General features: G+C 28.1%; 2 protein-coding genes across 2 annotated transcripts; both read left to right on the forward strand.

The window, feature by feature from the left end:
* The first annotated feature begins 6,939 nt into the window (after window positions 1-6,939).
* LOC102602154 (flavone 3'-O-methyltransferase 1-like) lies at window positions 6,940-9,981 on the forward strand. The gene is made up of 4 exons (XM_006367192.2): window positions 6,940-7,310; window positions 7,811-8,232; window positions 8,701-8,765; window positions 9,523-9,981. The coding sequence occupies exons 1-4, from the start codon at window positions 7,015-7,017 to the stop codon at window positions 9,823-9,825; spliced, it is 1,086 nt and encodes a 361-aa protein (XP_006367254.1). The 5' UTR covers window positions 6,940-7,014; the 3' UTR covers window positions 9,826-9,981.
* Window positions 9,982-12,234: 2,253 nt separating this feature from the next.
* LOC102602494 (caffeic acid 3-O-methyltransferase 2-like) lies at window positions 12,235-15,199 on the forward strand. Its single transcript, XM_006367193.2, has 4 exons — window positions 12,235-12,606; window positions 13,386-13,807; window positions 14,347-14,411; window positions 14,612-15,199. Exons 1-4 carry the CDS (start codon window positions 12,311-12,313, stop codon window positions 14,909-14,911), a joined length of 1,083 nt encoding a protein of 360 aa, XP_006367255.1. The 5' UTR covers window positions 12,235-12,310; the 3' UTR covers window positions 14,912-15,199.
* The last annotated feature ends 537 nt before the right edge of the window (window positions 15,200-15,736 follow it).

Genomic DNA, 15,736 nt, shown 5'->3' on the forward strand with positions numbered 1-15,736 from the left:
TGTATAATTCACATTTTGTTTGTATAATTTATGGATACGTTTATATAATTCGCGATTACGTTTATATAATACACGTGTATTTGTATAATTGAATTATTTTCGTTCGTATTTATACAAGTATAATTATGTTGGTAGACTTTTGTACTTGTATATTCAGTATAAGTAAAATATAGAAATATACAATTAGAATAACTATATACAATTATGGATTTATACAATTATGGGTACAACTGTAGATCTATTATTGAATCTATTTTTAGAGTAATACAAATTCTAGAACTATACAAATATGATAAAATTTGAAATAACGAATTTATACAAACACAATCATCTGAACTTTAAGCAGTTATACAAATTATATTATACAAATTACATTAAACAAAATTTATACAAACACAATCATCTGAACTTTAAGCAGTTATACAAATTATATTATACAAATTACATTAAACAAAATTTATACAAACACAATCATCTGAACTTTAAGCAGTTATACAAATTATATTATACAAATTACATTAAACAAAATTTATACAAACACAATCATCTGAACTTTAAGCAGTTATACAAATTATATTATACAAATTACATTAAACAAAATTTATACAAACACAATCATCTGAACTTTAAGCAGTTATACAAATTATATTATACAAATTACATTAAACAAAATTTATACAAACACAATCATCTGAACTTTAAGCAGTTATACAAATTATATTATACAAATTACATTAAACAAAATTTATACAAACACAATCATCTGAACTTTAAGCAGTTATACAAATTATATTATACAAATTACATTAAACAAAATTTATACAAACACAATCATCTGAACTTTAAGCAGTTATACAAATTATATTATACAAATTACATTAAACAAAATTTATACAAACACAATCATCTGAACTTTAAGCAGTTATACAAATTATATTATACAAATTACATTAAACAAAATTTATACAAACACAATCATCTGAACTTTAAGCAGTTATACAAATTATATTATACAAATTACATTAAACAAAATTTATACAAACACAATCATCTGAACTTTAAGCAGTTATACAAATTATATTATACAAATTACATTAAACAAAATTTATACAAACACAATCATCTGAACTTTAAGCAGTTATACAAATTATATTATACAAATTACATTAAACAAAATTTATACAAACACAATCATCTGAACTTTAAGCAGTTATACAAATTATATTATACAAATTACATTAAACAAAATTTATACAAATTATATTTTTACATGTTTATACAAACTTCAAAAAATTATACAAAAGGAATTGAATGTATTTGTTGATAAAACTGATAAATCAAAGAAAATTACTGTTATATACTAATACAAACCGTCATATACAAATACAAATCAAACGGAAAATTGTTAGTGACGAATTATACAAATGTAGCCAACTATACAAATTTGAACCGCAGTCCACGTAATTAATACAAAATGTTAGTGGCGAATTGTAAATTAGCTACACTATAAGTATATATATTAACTAATTAACTAGTATATATTTACTTATTCACATAATTTCTCCATAATAGAATTAGATAGATAATATTTATCATACCAGTTATACATGTAGAGTTTGTATCCTGAAGTACAAATAGTTAATTGATAAAAAAAATTAGATAGATAATACACATTTATCCAAGTTTAAAAATGATATTAAATGATTTTTTCTTATACTAATTATGATTGTAGATCCATAAAAACTTCACATGAAACATCCAACCTATTGTTGAAAAACAAATATCTATTGAAAAATATATCTTGTTTTCTGTGCAATTCATGGTTTCAAAAACAAAGATTCAAAGCTTATAAACAATGTTTTATTCTCTAAACTTGTTACATCTTTTTTCTCCAATTCTTTCACATTCATCTTATAGGCCAAATGGCTACTCTCCCTTTGAGTTAAAAATACAATTTATATTTCCCCTTATAAATATTCCGTGAAAATTTCACTGTTATTAGTACCCGTGAAATTCTCTCCACCATTGAATTTCTGTTGATCTTTAGTATTTTCAAAATCACTCTATATCCCAAAATATAAACAATATTATTATTTTTGAAATGTACTGGATTATTGAATGTAAATATTATTTCCTGGTTATTTTCAACTTTGATTATATATATCACTGGTAGAACTATATGATGTTAGTCTTAACCAAGATCTTAATCATAATTGTTTAATTCTTTTAAAATATTTTTTATCTTTTTGTGAGAAATTTTAATTTTTAAATATATATGTAATTGAATTGATATATAAAATATTCTACATTAAATAAGGATGTCTTAATAATTTAGAGTTATTTTTTTGATTTTTATATAATAATTATTTTTAGTGTAGTATTTAAAAAAAATAAAAAGTGTTTAACTTCACACAATAATATTGTTATTTATAAAAGTAAGGACTAATTCTATTTCATAAGATGCTGTCCATTTATTTGTAATACATTACCTTAGATTTTAATATAAATTTTTTTATTTATTAATATGAAGTTTAGGTTGTTTAACTCAAAATACTAAGATATATTTTTTTTAAAAACGAGGACATAAAATAAACGTTTTACTAGCTTAATCCGGCCACCCCCATTAGTAGAGACATAATATGAAAAACTTCCATAACAATATTATATATAAATGTTGTTAATATATAATAACAAATTAACAATAATACTGAATATATAACACATGACCCAATGTGCCAAAATATAAATTTTTATATTTTTCACTATTTAATATTTATGATTTAAGACGAATAGAACAATAATAGGAAAAGTTTGTGATTTTTATTTGTAAGGATTAATTAACTAGATGTTTAATTTTAAAATTCTATCTCTCTATTAATAATTTACCGCATTAGAAATTATTAAAAGTATCTTTTAATGTATATTATGTTAATCTATTTATTTTATCAACTCCAAGGGTAAAAAAAGAAATCAGCGGTAATAATTGTCCAACTCTTAAAATTGTTATTATGTGGCCTACTTTAAATCACTGACAATTAACGATATTTAAATTTATTTGGACCTCTTTGTCATCCAATTATAGATTTTTTTGGATTTTAATATGGATATAAGCCACTTTTAAGACGTAATTTTCAATTTTATTTAATTACTAAATATTATTATATTTTACCAATTAAGAATAATAGTATGAGATTAGACTTCAATTTCCTCATTGTAGGCTTTAATTTTCTTTGACTAAATGCAATATTCCTATATACTACTATGTTGTAGTAAAAACTTGGATCTAAATTGATAAAATTTTTTTTACATTAAATCATATAAATTTTCTATACAACGTGTTAATAAATTTAATAAGGTGAGAATATATAATAATTAATCACGATAAGTGTTCATAATATATGGACAATTCATGTCATGAATCTATGGATTCAATATAAATATCAGAATAGGTTTTTATTCACAATATTATACATCAAATTAATAGACTTAGAATATATATATATATATATATATATGTATATTGTATTTGTAAATCAACTCTTACAAGTTATACATAATTTAATTAATATATATTTATAACTAACTATCAAATACTTTATCAATAATATTACATAAATTACACTGAATATATTATCGCCATCTTCATCACCTTACCTCATAGACAAAAGAGGAGCTTTCCTTTTGGCAATGTACACCACTAATTTCAGCAATGGAAAATATCTCAAAGCCAAAGATTATGATTTGTCTATGACTTCTTTCACCTAAAGTCTCTCTCATAGACCCATGCTATATTTGTGAGGGCTATCAAATTTCACGTGACACAATTATTATTATTATATATGAAGAAAAGAAATAAATTTTTAATTATATTTTTAAAAATATTTTAAATTATTAATTATCATAACTTATTATTATTATTTTTAATGCAATTTTTAAATGTATAAATGTGTTTTCGAAAAGATTGACATTTTATATAAGAATTTGCACCAAAAAAATAAACAGTTTGATCATTATATTCCAAATTGTATCATATCAAGTTAAATAGAGGGAAAAATAATTAGTAATGGGAGCACCTATGTAACCTAGTGATTAATAAAATAGATTGAAAATCACAAGATTTTATATTCAAATTCTAACTGAAGCAAAAATATTAGTTATTTTTTCCTATTTTTCAAAATATTATAGATGGAGTTAATTATATCTATGTTGATATGTAATAGAATCTCACAAAATTAATCGAGATACAAGAGTATTGTAGACACGTATTTTTGACCGAACTTAAAACTTTACACCATTTTTAGAGCTGAATTTTTTTTATAAATATAAATTAAATATTTTGACTTTTCTTTTATTTTATTAAGTTTATTTTAAAAGATTTGAAAACAACAAAAATAGAATCACTTTTTAAGGTTAGTTTTATTTTTCAATGGTTTAAAAAGAAATGAAAGATTACAAAAATCTATATTATTTTAAAATTAAGTTTTTATAAATAAGCTAGTATTATTTTATTTTTTTGTGTTTATAGATGTTTGACTTTTTCTTAGATTTTATTAATTTTAAATAATTAGTCTAACTAACCTACCCCCCACACACTCCCACTCCCTCATGTTCTCCTCAACCAAACAGCCCACTACCCACTCCTATACCCACTAGACTACTACTACAAATCTGCAAAACAAAAAACAAACCCTATCCTATATATAAGACACATACGTACATGAAGAGGGGAGGGAGAAGAGAAAGAAACATACACACACAGACCACTAGGAGTACAGGGGGAGATACGTACAAAACCAAAGAAAAATTCAGCAATAGACTTTCGTCTGCACACGCACACAACATACGTATTTGTCTTCTTATTATACTTTTTTTTTACTCACGAACAAAGGTTGAGTTTGTGGCTTTGCTTGCGGTTTTGGATTTGTGGCTCTTTAAAGTTAATTCTCAACTATTAACTTTGGGAAATCAGTAGATCGCAGTAGTTTGTTTTTGGTGAAACTAATTTTCACAAGAGGTAACATTTATTTGTATTCTATTTTTGTATAATTTTATGTCATTATTGTGCAAGACTTTGTTCCCATATATTGAAGTTATCAGATTTAATATGATTGTAACTCACTAATATTCTTTAATGTTATAATTTTCAAATATGTTTAAACATGTTATATCATTAAAATTAGAATAAAATTTATATAGTATCATAATTATTTATTATATGCTTAAAGGTCCGATATTTTTTTTTGTTAGATGTGTGGAGTCTATATGATACTTCTATAAAATAGTTGAGGTTTTGATAAAATTTATTTCGAATTTTTATGTTAATGGTTCTCTGGTACGTATACATATGAGTTTGTGGATTAGTATGAATTCTTTTCTAGTACACTAATTATCATTAGTAAATAGTATAATTAATGTTGACTTTTATTAGCTGTATTTTGGTTTATGTTATTTTTGTAGGTTATGATGGCATACTACGTCTTTGACGTATGTTTTAATTTTGTTTTATTTTAGTGTTGAATTTGTTCCAAAAAAAAAAATCTAGTTAGGATACTATCCTTTACTGATTTAGTGTTTATCGTATATGTACATCTTCTTAAGAATATATGGACGTCTCCTACATAATAAAATGTTCATAGTCATAATGTTAGGCAAATTTTAGACACGTAATAACAGTTTCAACTAAGAATGTGGTTACACATCTTTTTGAAAACACTTTAAAGAAATTTAAGGATGTAGTGATACACATTTACCAAGTTATTCTAATAAGTATTTTATTAATTATGAACATATCATTAAACAATGAAGATCTTCAGAATGTTGAAACTATTTATTCTAATATTTAAGGAAATATTTTTAATTGATAAGTATTATAAGAATAACTCATTATGTATACCAAATATATATATATTTTTAAATTTTGTTAGTTCATGTAAAAGTAATGATTAAATTTTATCTCAATAAAAATGTGATTCTATATCCTTTTGAGATACTTAAGAAACTCAAGGATGCGGTTACGCACCTTGGCCAAATTATTTTAATAATTAACTTTTATTAATTTAAAGTAGAGACTTATAAAAAATAAGATTATTAAGTGTGATGCAAAGAAGACAGTTATGTCTCTAAATGTCAAGACCAAGAATGCGGTTACGCATCTAGGTCAAGACCAAATAAAAGTTCAACAATAAAAATATGAGCGAAACTATAGCATATAAAATATGTTCACAAATAATTAAAAGTAGGTATAAGTCAATAAAAGCGACCGTGCTAGAACCACGGGACTCGAGGGATGCCTAATACCTTCCCCTCGGTCAACAGAATTCCTTACCCGAATTTCTGGTTCGCAGATAAAAAAATAAAGATTCATTTCCTTTTGATTAGGGATTAAACAAAAAAGGTGACTTGGAACACCATAACTCAATTCCAAGTGGCGACTCTGAAAGAAAAAAATAATTCCTAAATTAATACCGTCACTTAAATTGAAAAAACCCTCCCGCCGCCTGTCGCAAAAAGGGGTGTGACAAGTATACACTACAACAATTAAAAAGAGTAATGGAAATTGGACACTTGAATGACAAAGTATGCTAAAGGTTGTTATCTATAATGGACGGTCCGAAGACCCGCTTACAAACTCACATAAATTCATAAACTTCAAATTATAAATTCATTTTTTATAAGCTCCGATTTACTAAGAGCGAATGCAGAGTATTAATATCAGATTCATCAAAATCCATTATTTTCATAAATTGAAGCATAATTTACGCGTAAAAATTCATACGTACAAATTATTATAAGTATAGTAACTATGAAACTTAGAACTTAAAAAAATCCTAGATTTAATATTAATAAAACCATAAAACTTAAATTCTAGATCCGGTCATACAACTTACCCCTATATAAAGTGGCCACACTTGGCCAATAACTTTTCCACAATAAATACATGACATCCCTATATAACTAAAAAAAAATAAAACATATTAGTTTCCAAAAAACAAGGCCCAAATAAGTGTAGAAACTATGGAGAACGAAAATGGGGAATCAAGCAACAACAATAATAATGCAAGATTAGCTATAATGGAATTAGCTAACATGATAAGTGTACCTATGTCCCTTAATGCCGTTGTTAAACTTAAGGTAGCTGATGCTATTTGGCAAAATGGATCAAATGCCCCACTCTCTCCCGTTGAAATTCTAGCAAAAATCCGCGGCCCTCAGGGCGGCGGGGATGCTGAGAACCTTCAACGAATTCTACGTATGCTCACAAGCTACGGTGTGTTCAAGGAGCATGTTGTTGATGACAGCTCTCAAAGAAGGTATTTTTTAACGCTAATATTTTGTATGATGTTTTGTTAGTGACGGATTTAAGATCTAAAGTTAGTACATATGTATGGTACTTTTTTTCCAATTGCTTGGGAGAAAAAAAGTTAATTTCTCATATTATTAATAAAATAATCAAGAACCTAAGAAAAGATATGTATTAAGCTTGATATAATGCTAATTTAATTTGTTAGGCCTAGTATTCTTCATCTTCTTAATTAATCGAAGAAAGTCAAGGCATTAATTTCTAATATGAGGTTCATTATTTTCCTTAATAGATGTGATTTTTCTGGTCCACACACACTTAGATATCTATGTGTTGGGCAATTGTTAGTGGAGTAACGTAATTGGTACAACATAAGTAATTTTTTATTCAAAATAGTAATAATAAATTTCCATTGTGTTTTAACAATGTAATTTATATTCCATTCAACGATAATTTATATAGTTGATCCAAATTCATTATTTAGACATAGTTATTGTTCGTTGTATACAGATATTCATTGACTGAGGTGGGAAAAACCCTAGTCACGGACGAGAATGGCTTATCTCATGGCTCGTACGTGCTCCAGCACCATCAGGACGCGTTAATGAGGGCGTGGACGATGGTTCATGAGGCCGTTAATGATTCATCGATAGAGCCATTTGTGAAGGCAAATGGTGAGCCAGCTTACAATTACTATGGAAAAAACTCAGAGATGAATAGCCTTATGTTAAATGCAATGTCTGGAGTATCTGTGCCATTTATGAAGGCAATTTTAGAGGGATATGATGGGTTTCAAGGTGTGAAAACACTTGTTGATGTTGGAGGAAGTGGTGGAGATTGCTTGAAGATGATTTTAGATAAACATACAAATATTGAACTTGGAATTAACTTTGATTTGCCTGAGGTGGTTGAAAAAGCCCCACAAATTCCTAGTAAGTTTCATTCTTTTATCTAACTATAATTTCATATTCAGTATAATTTCAGAATCTGGAAAAGGTAGTATGTACGGACTACGAACTCTTACTCATACTTCCTCTATTCCTCTTTAGTTGTCATGCTGTGTTTTTTCAGAGTCAGTTTAACTAATTTTCAAAGCTAAATTAGATTACATTAAAAAAAATATATATTTATAAACTATACAAAAATTACTACATAATTGCATTTTTTTCCCACATCAACATGATAAAAAAAGTACATCTTAAAATGTTAATCAAAATTTATATTATTTAACTCTAAAAAAAATTATGACAGCTAAAAAGGAACACTTTGTACTCTTAATTAAATTACAATTCAATTAGTGGTTTTTGCAAATTGAATTGTTTTAAAATGTTTTGATATTTGCAATATGTGGCTATAATATGATAATAGGGCCAAATTTAAGATAAGTTTTTGGCGTGTAGGTATTAAACACGTTGGTGGTGATATGTTTGATTACATACCAAAGGGGGATGCTATTTTCATGAAGGTAATTGTCAAATCTATTTTGTTTCAACATATGTATCTAAGTATCTACCACATGAAAGAAGTAGTTGGGTTGTTGATTTCAAATATTATGTATTTTGTTTGAACATTAATTGGCAATATAATAGGAGTTTCGAATTGTAGACCACACCTTTTTTATCTCTAATTTGTTTTCTTTTCCATGGACAAGACCTAAGGTAGTAGGGTAAGTGCATCATACAAATCAGTTCCCTTTTGTATGAACGATCTTTAAATTATAAATAATTTTTTTCTGTTCCAAGAAGAAAAAAAGTAAGTGAGAAAATGATAAACATAATTCTTTATGTTTGGGGTTAAGATTAAATCAAAAGTATAGTTTAATTTGATTTATTTATAATAAATGTCTTTTAATTTGGGCTCGCTTTATATTCATGTTCTCTAATTTTGGGTGTGCACATGTCGACACTTAAACTTGTATAAACTTGAACAACTAGACACATGAGTCCTACACGACATACACGTTGGACACAATGTAGGACACGAATTGCCATGTAGGATGCCACATAGGATATGTGTGTTTATTAATCCAACTTTATATACGTGTAAGTGTCTATTTGTGTACTTCCAAAATTGAAGAGCATAAATATCAGCTAAAGTATTTTGACAAAATCAATATGCTAGTACTATTATAAATGTTTTAGTGAAATGTTAATAACATATTTATATTTATGATCACAAGTTTCGAAACAACTTAACATAATTTGTGACATGGATACATGTAGTGGGTGCTAACAACATGGACAGATGATGAATGCAAAGAAATAATGAAGAGTTGTTACATAGCACTTCCAGAGAAAGGTAAATTTATTGCTTGTGAGCCAGTTTTGCCTCACCATACTGATGATAGCAAGAGAACTAGGGCACTTCTTGAAGGTGACATTTTTGTCATGACTATTTACCGTGCCAAGGGCAAGCACCGTACTGAGGAAGAATATCGGCAGCTCGGACGAGCTGCCGGTTTCAACGATTGCAAGGGTTTTTACATCGATCATTTTTTTACGATTCTTGAATTTCACAAGTCATGAATATAATTGTGAGATGTTAGTGGTATGAACGTAGTTCTGTTTTAACATTAAAATAAATGTACGGTGTTGTAGTTGTAAAATAGAACTACGTTTTCTACTTTATATGAGGATGGAAGATTGGAGTATTTTATTTATCGATGGAAAAACTTTGAGAAAGGACTAGCACAGAGTGAATATTACTTTTATCTATTTATTATTTATAAAAGAAAAGAGTAGGAAAATATCTTTAATTTTTCTAACATACAAATTCATATTGTCAATTCAAAGGTATTTTGCAAAAAAAATTCACAAAAGTAAGCAAAAAGCAGAATCAAAACATAACCTATTTGTTCTAACCAAATAAGTAAAAATAAAAATAAAACAGTAACAAAACATTGAAAAGCCTAAAGCAAAACTCTATATTGTGCACCTATGATCCATCCATCCTATTCAAAATGTTGCCCTTTAAATAAGACATAAATGAATTACTACAATTTTTCATTGTCTTTTTTTAAAAATAAATAATTAATTAATATATATTTCAATTTATTTGTCTTAATTTGATTTGATATGCAATTTTAAGACAGTAAAGAATTTTTTAAAATTTTACAGTCTTAGAGTCTTAAACTAAGAATATATAATGAATTAAAATATTTTTTAAATTTTATGATTTTAAATATATCATCTAATCAGATAATGAATTTAAAGGACTATTAGATTGAAAATAAATATTTAAAAAAAAAAATAGATTTAAAATAATTAAAGCTAGACGGAAAAAAAATCAAGAAAGAGTGTATATATCTATCACGTGAAAGACAGATGATTTGTTGCTTTCAAAAAGTATGGATTTTGTTTGATTTGAGTCCCTACTGATTTTAAACATTGATCATGGAGGGACAATTTTGGCAATTACTTTTTGAATTGTAGACCACACCTTTTTTTTTCCGTCCGAAGTTCACATTGGAGCTCTAATTAATTCGAATCGCGCACTGTAAGGTCCATTTGATGGTGACGGTTCCAATATGATTTTTTACATATTCATGACTCGAATATGAGACTTTTGATTAAGGGTGAAATAATTCCACCATTGTACCACAATCCATGTCGGTAGCTCACACCTTTCTAATATGCAATTTCTCATATTTTCTTGAATGTTCGATTGGAGGAAAACTATGTAAAAAAATGATTTAGTTGAAAATATGATCAGAAAAGTTCATTATATCTTAGAAATTGCAACACAAAAATATTTATCTTTATGGATTAAGTAAAATAAACATATATTGTATATTATAGAGGTAATTAATAGCGTACTTTGTAGTTAGTTATAGATACACATTAATTTAAAGTTAAAATTATGTAAATTAAGTGCACAAAGTTTGTATCTTGTAGGAGTCATCCAGGTATAAAGTTTGTATTGTCATAGGAGTAACAAAAATAAATCTTTGACTATATATATTTTTAAATACTTTAAATTGTTAATTATTATGACTTATTTCTTTTTCCTTCAATGTAACTTTTAAATGTAGAAACATGTTTTTAAGAAATTGACATTTTATATATGAATTTACACAAAAAATTAAATAGTTTTAATCTTAATATGCTGAATTATATCTAATCAAGTTAAATAGAGGGAAAATAATTAGTAATGGAAGCACATATGTATAGCCTAGTGATTAGTAAAATAGATTGAAAATTATGAGATTTTATATTAAAATTTTATCAGAAGCAAGAATACTAGGTATTTTTTCCTATTTTCAGAATCTTGATAGATAGAATTATATATTTATTGAGGATAGGTCACGAAATCTCATAAAATTAATCGAGATACAAGCAAACTAGACAATAATACACTACGACTATTAAAATTATAATAGAAATAGGACATTTGAATGACAAGTATGCTAAAGGTAATTGCTATCAATAAATGGGATGATTTGAAGACCCGACATAAATTCATAAGCTTCAAATTCTAAGTTTATTTAAATTTAGCTTTACAAAAGATTTAATACTAAAACCACAAATATTAAATCTATAAAAACTTAAATTTTGAATCCGGTCATACAACTTGGCACTTGCCCCTATAAAGTAACAACATGGCCAATAAAGTTCTTACAATAAATACAACTTGTCTCTGATTTTTTTTTGGTTTTCCATCTGGTGTTCAGAGCTCATATTGGAGCTCTGATTAAATTCGGTTTTTCATCTGGTGTTCGAAGCTCATATTGGATCTCTGACTAAATTTGAACCGCGCACTGCAGAATCCATTCGGGGATAGCGCTCCCAACAAGATTTTCTCCATATTCAGGGCTCGAACCCAAAACCTCTGATTAAGGGCAAAACACTCACACCACTACACCACAACCCTTGGTTACTTGTACCTAGCTATAAAGTAACAACACTTGGCCAATAAAGTTTTTTTTACTATCAATACATGACATCCCTATAACTAAACAATATAACATATAGTTCCCAAACAAAATAAGGCAAAAAAAAAAGTGTAGAAGACATGGAGAATGGAAATGGGGAAACAAGCAACAACAACAACAATAATGCAAGGTTAGCTATAATGGAATTAGCTAACATGATAAGTGTACCTATGTCCCTCAATGCCATTATCAAACTCAAGGTAGCTGATGCTATTTGGGAAGGTGGATCTAATGCTCCACTCTCTCCCGCTGAAATTCTCGCTAAAATCCGCCCTCAGGGTGGCGGGGATGCTGAGAACCTTCAACGGATTCTACGCATGCTCACGAGTTACCGTGTGTTCGAGGAGCATGTAGTCGATGACGGCTCTCAAAGAAGGTACTTTTAACACTAACAGTCAGTCTGTTTGGATGGTTGTTAAGTATTGTTTCATAATGTATCGTATTGTGTTTTTTTTTGTATTGTATCAAATTGTTTTAACTAATACAATGTTTGGATAGATTGTGTCGTACTCCGTCGTTAATAATGTCACACATCAGGAATTTGAGTGATGAACCTACAAAAAAAGTAGGGTACGAGGTAATGCTACTATGAAAAGGTAAGGTAAAAGATATAATAAGATTATTAATAATAAATAAAGACAAAAAGAGAAGAAAATATTAACATTACGACACAATCACACCAAATCGATCGTTACATAAAATGAGACTTTTAATTGATACCTAACAATAGATTTAAACAATATAATACAATAAAATTTAAATAAAAATCAAAACAAACATTAATAAACAAGAACCTAAGAAAGTTATGTATTATGCTTGATATAATGCTAAAATCTAATTTGTTCAAAATTAGGCCTAGTCTTCTTCATCTTCTTAATTCATCGAAGAAAGTCAAGTCAAATTCTAACAAGAGGTTCATTATTTTCCTTTAGCACATGTGGTGTTCCTGGTCCACACACTAGATATCTATATATGTTGGCAATTGCTAATGGAATCCAAAAGTAGAAACATGTTTGGTACGACAAAAGTTATTTTTTATAAAAAATTAATTTCCATAAATATTAAAGGTGCTCGCGACAGCTAGTGTTTGAGCAATGTAATTTATCCTAATTCATTATTTGAAATTGAGGCATAGTTATTGTCTGTTGTATACAGATATTCGTTGACTGAAGTGGGAAAAACCCTAGTCACGGACGAGAATGGCTTATCTCATGGCTTGTACGTGCTCCAACACCATCAAGACGCGTTAATGAGGGTGTGGACGATGGTTCATGAGACCGTTAATGATTCATCGTCCGATCCATTTGTGAAAGTATATGGTGAACAACCTTATAGTTACTATGGAAAAAACCCAGAGATGAATAGCCTTATGTTTAATGCAATGTCTGGAGTTTCTATGCCATTTATGAAGGTAATGTTAGAGAGATATGATGGATTTGAAGGTGTGAAAACACTTGTTGATGTTGGTGGAAGTGTTGGAGATTGCTTGAAGATGATTTTAGAAAAACATCCAAGTATTGAACTTGGAATCAACTTTGATTTGCCTAAGGTAGTTGAAAAAGCCCCACAAATTCCTCGTAAGTTTCAATCCTCTATTTTATTCAACTTTCTTTAGTATATTTGAGATGCAATAATAACGCATTAACAATAGCATATCTGATCTAATTTCATAGGTAAGATTTGAAAAGATGGTGTATACACGATATTTTATTCCTATTTTGTAAAGATAGAGAGACTGTGCGTTTTCCTCGACCGAAGTATAACACTTTCATATATTTGAGAGACATACTATATAAATGTGTTTTTTAACTGGTTTCAGTTGATATTTATGTTATTTAACTTGGGTGTATAAGTAGACAATTAAACTTGTATAAAAATAAACAAGTATACATGCATGTACGTGACATAATACATAAATTGTCATGTAGGATGCCACGTAAGACGTATGTGTCTATTTCTTTAATTATATACAAGTTTAAGTGCTTATTTATGCACACCCAAACGTAGAGATCTAGAATTTTAAACGGTTGAATTAATTGCAATATAAATATACGTGTGGCTAAATATGATGGTAGGGGTAGGGCCAATTTAAGATAAGTTTTTGGAGTACGTGCAGGTATAAAACACGTTGGTGGTGACATGCTCGATTACATACCAAAGGGCGATGCTATTTTCATGAAGGTAATTGACAAATATATTTTGTTTCTACTTTAAATTATTGAACTAGATATATCTACCACGTGAAAGAAGTAGACGAATGTTGGATATTTTGTAATATATCGAGGTTCAAATTGAATAGACATATCTGTTCATTAAAAAAACATGAATTTTAAAAGATTTACTGACTCTATATTTTGGTTTGCGACATGAATTGCATGTAGTGGATACTAGCAATATTTACAGAGGATGAATGCAAGCAAATAATGAAAAGTTGTTACAATGCACTTCCAGAGAAAGGCAAATTTATTATTTGTGATCCAGTTTTGCCTCACCATACTGATGATAGCAAGAGAACTAGAGCCCTTCTTGAAATTGACATTTATGGCATGGCTATTTATCGTGCCCAAGGCAAGCACCGCACTGAGGAAGAATACCGGCAGCTTGGTCGAGCTGCCGGTTTCACTGACTGCAAGGGTGTCTACATCGATCATTTCTTCACGATTCTTGAATTTTACAAGTAATGAATATAATTTTGAGTGGTACGTATGTACGTAGTTATGTTCTATGTGCTAATTATATGTTTCACATTAATAATAAACATGTGTGGTGTTGTTGTACAATAAAACTCTATTTCCAATCTTACATGAGAATGTAAGATTGAGGTTAAATTCTGAATTTCTCTGAAAATAGTATCATTGATTTTTTTTCTTAGAGATTACGTACTTGTTATAAGGTTATCAATGTATTTGAGTGTATTTGTAATTGGCTATAAATTTGTATCAATATATTCAATCGTATTTTGTCCCTGGCTTGTTATGCATTTGTACCACATGTTGCATACTCATTCAAAAGATGGATCCAATATTGTATCTCTCTCTATGCTCGTTCAGACATGGTGAGGGTTGTCTATGTATGAAATCGAAGAGTAGTAGAAGAAGAAGAAGAGCGGTCTCCACCATCGATCTCTCGTCTGATATTTATATTAGTAGTATCTCATCTGAATCCCAGATCTTTTGTTGCTTATTGAATTTCAATTCAGGCGAGGACGAGAAAGGGAGGGGGGGGGGGCGAGACTCGAGAGGCTAGTGAGAGAAGAGATATTTACTATAAAACTCCAAGTATAATGATATAATGTAATTCTTTTAAATTATAATTATGTATAGTAAATACATAACACATATTTATCTTACTATTTAAGTTTTTCATTAAAAATAACCTCGTATTTAAAATATGAACATATATTAACCAAATAAATATCCTCCTATTTATATCTCTCTTTTCTATTCCAAAACCTCTCCCCTGTCACTAACAACTTGCCTTCATTAATTTGAAGAAACGGTAGATTA

This window comes from Solanum tuberosum, unplaced genomic scaffold, assembly GCF_000226075.1.
Source record: "Solanum tuberosum cultivar DM 1-3 516 R44 unplaced genomic scaffold, SolTub_3.0 scf00736, whole genome shotgun sequence".
NCBI lineage: Eukaryota > Viridiplantae > Streptophyta > Magnoliopsida > Solanales > Solanaceae > Solanum > Solanum tuberosum.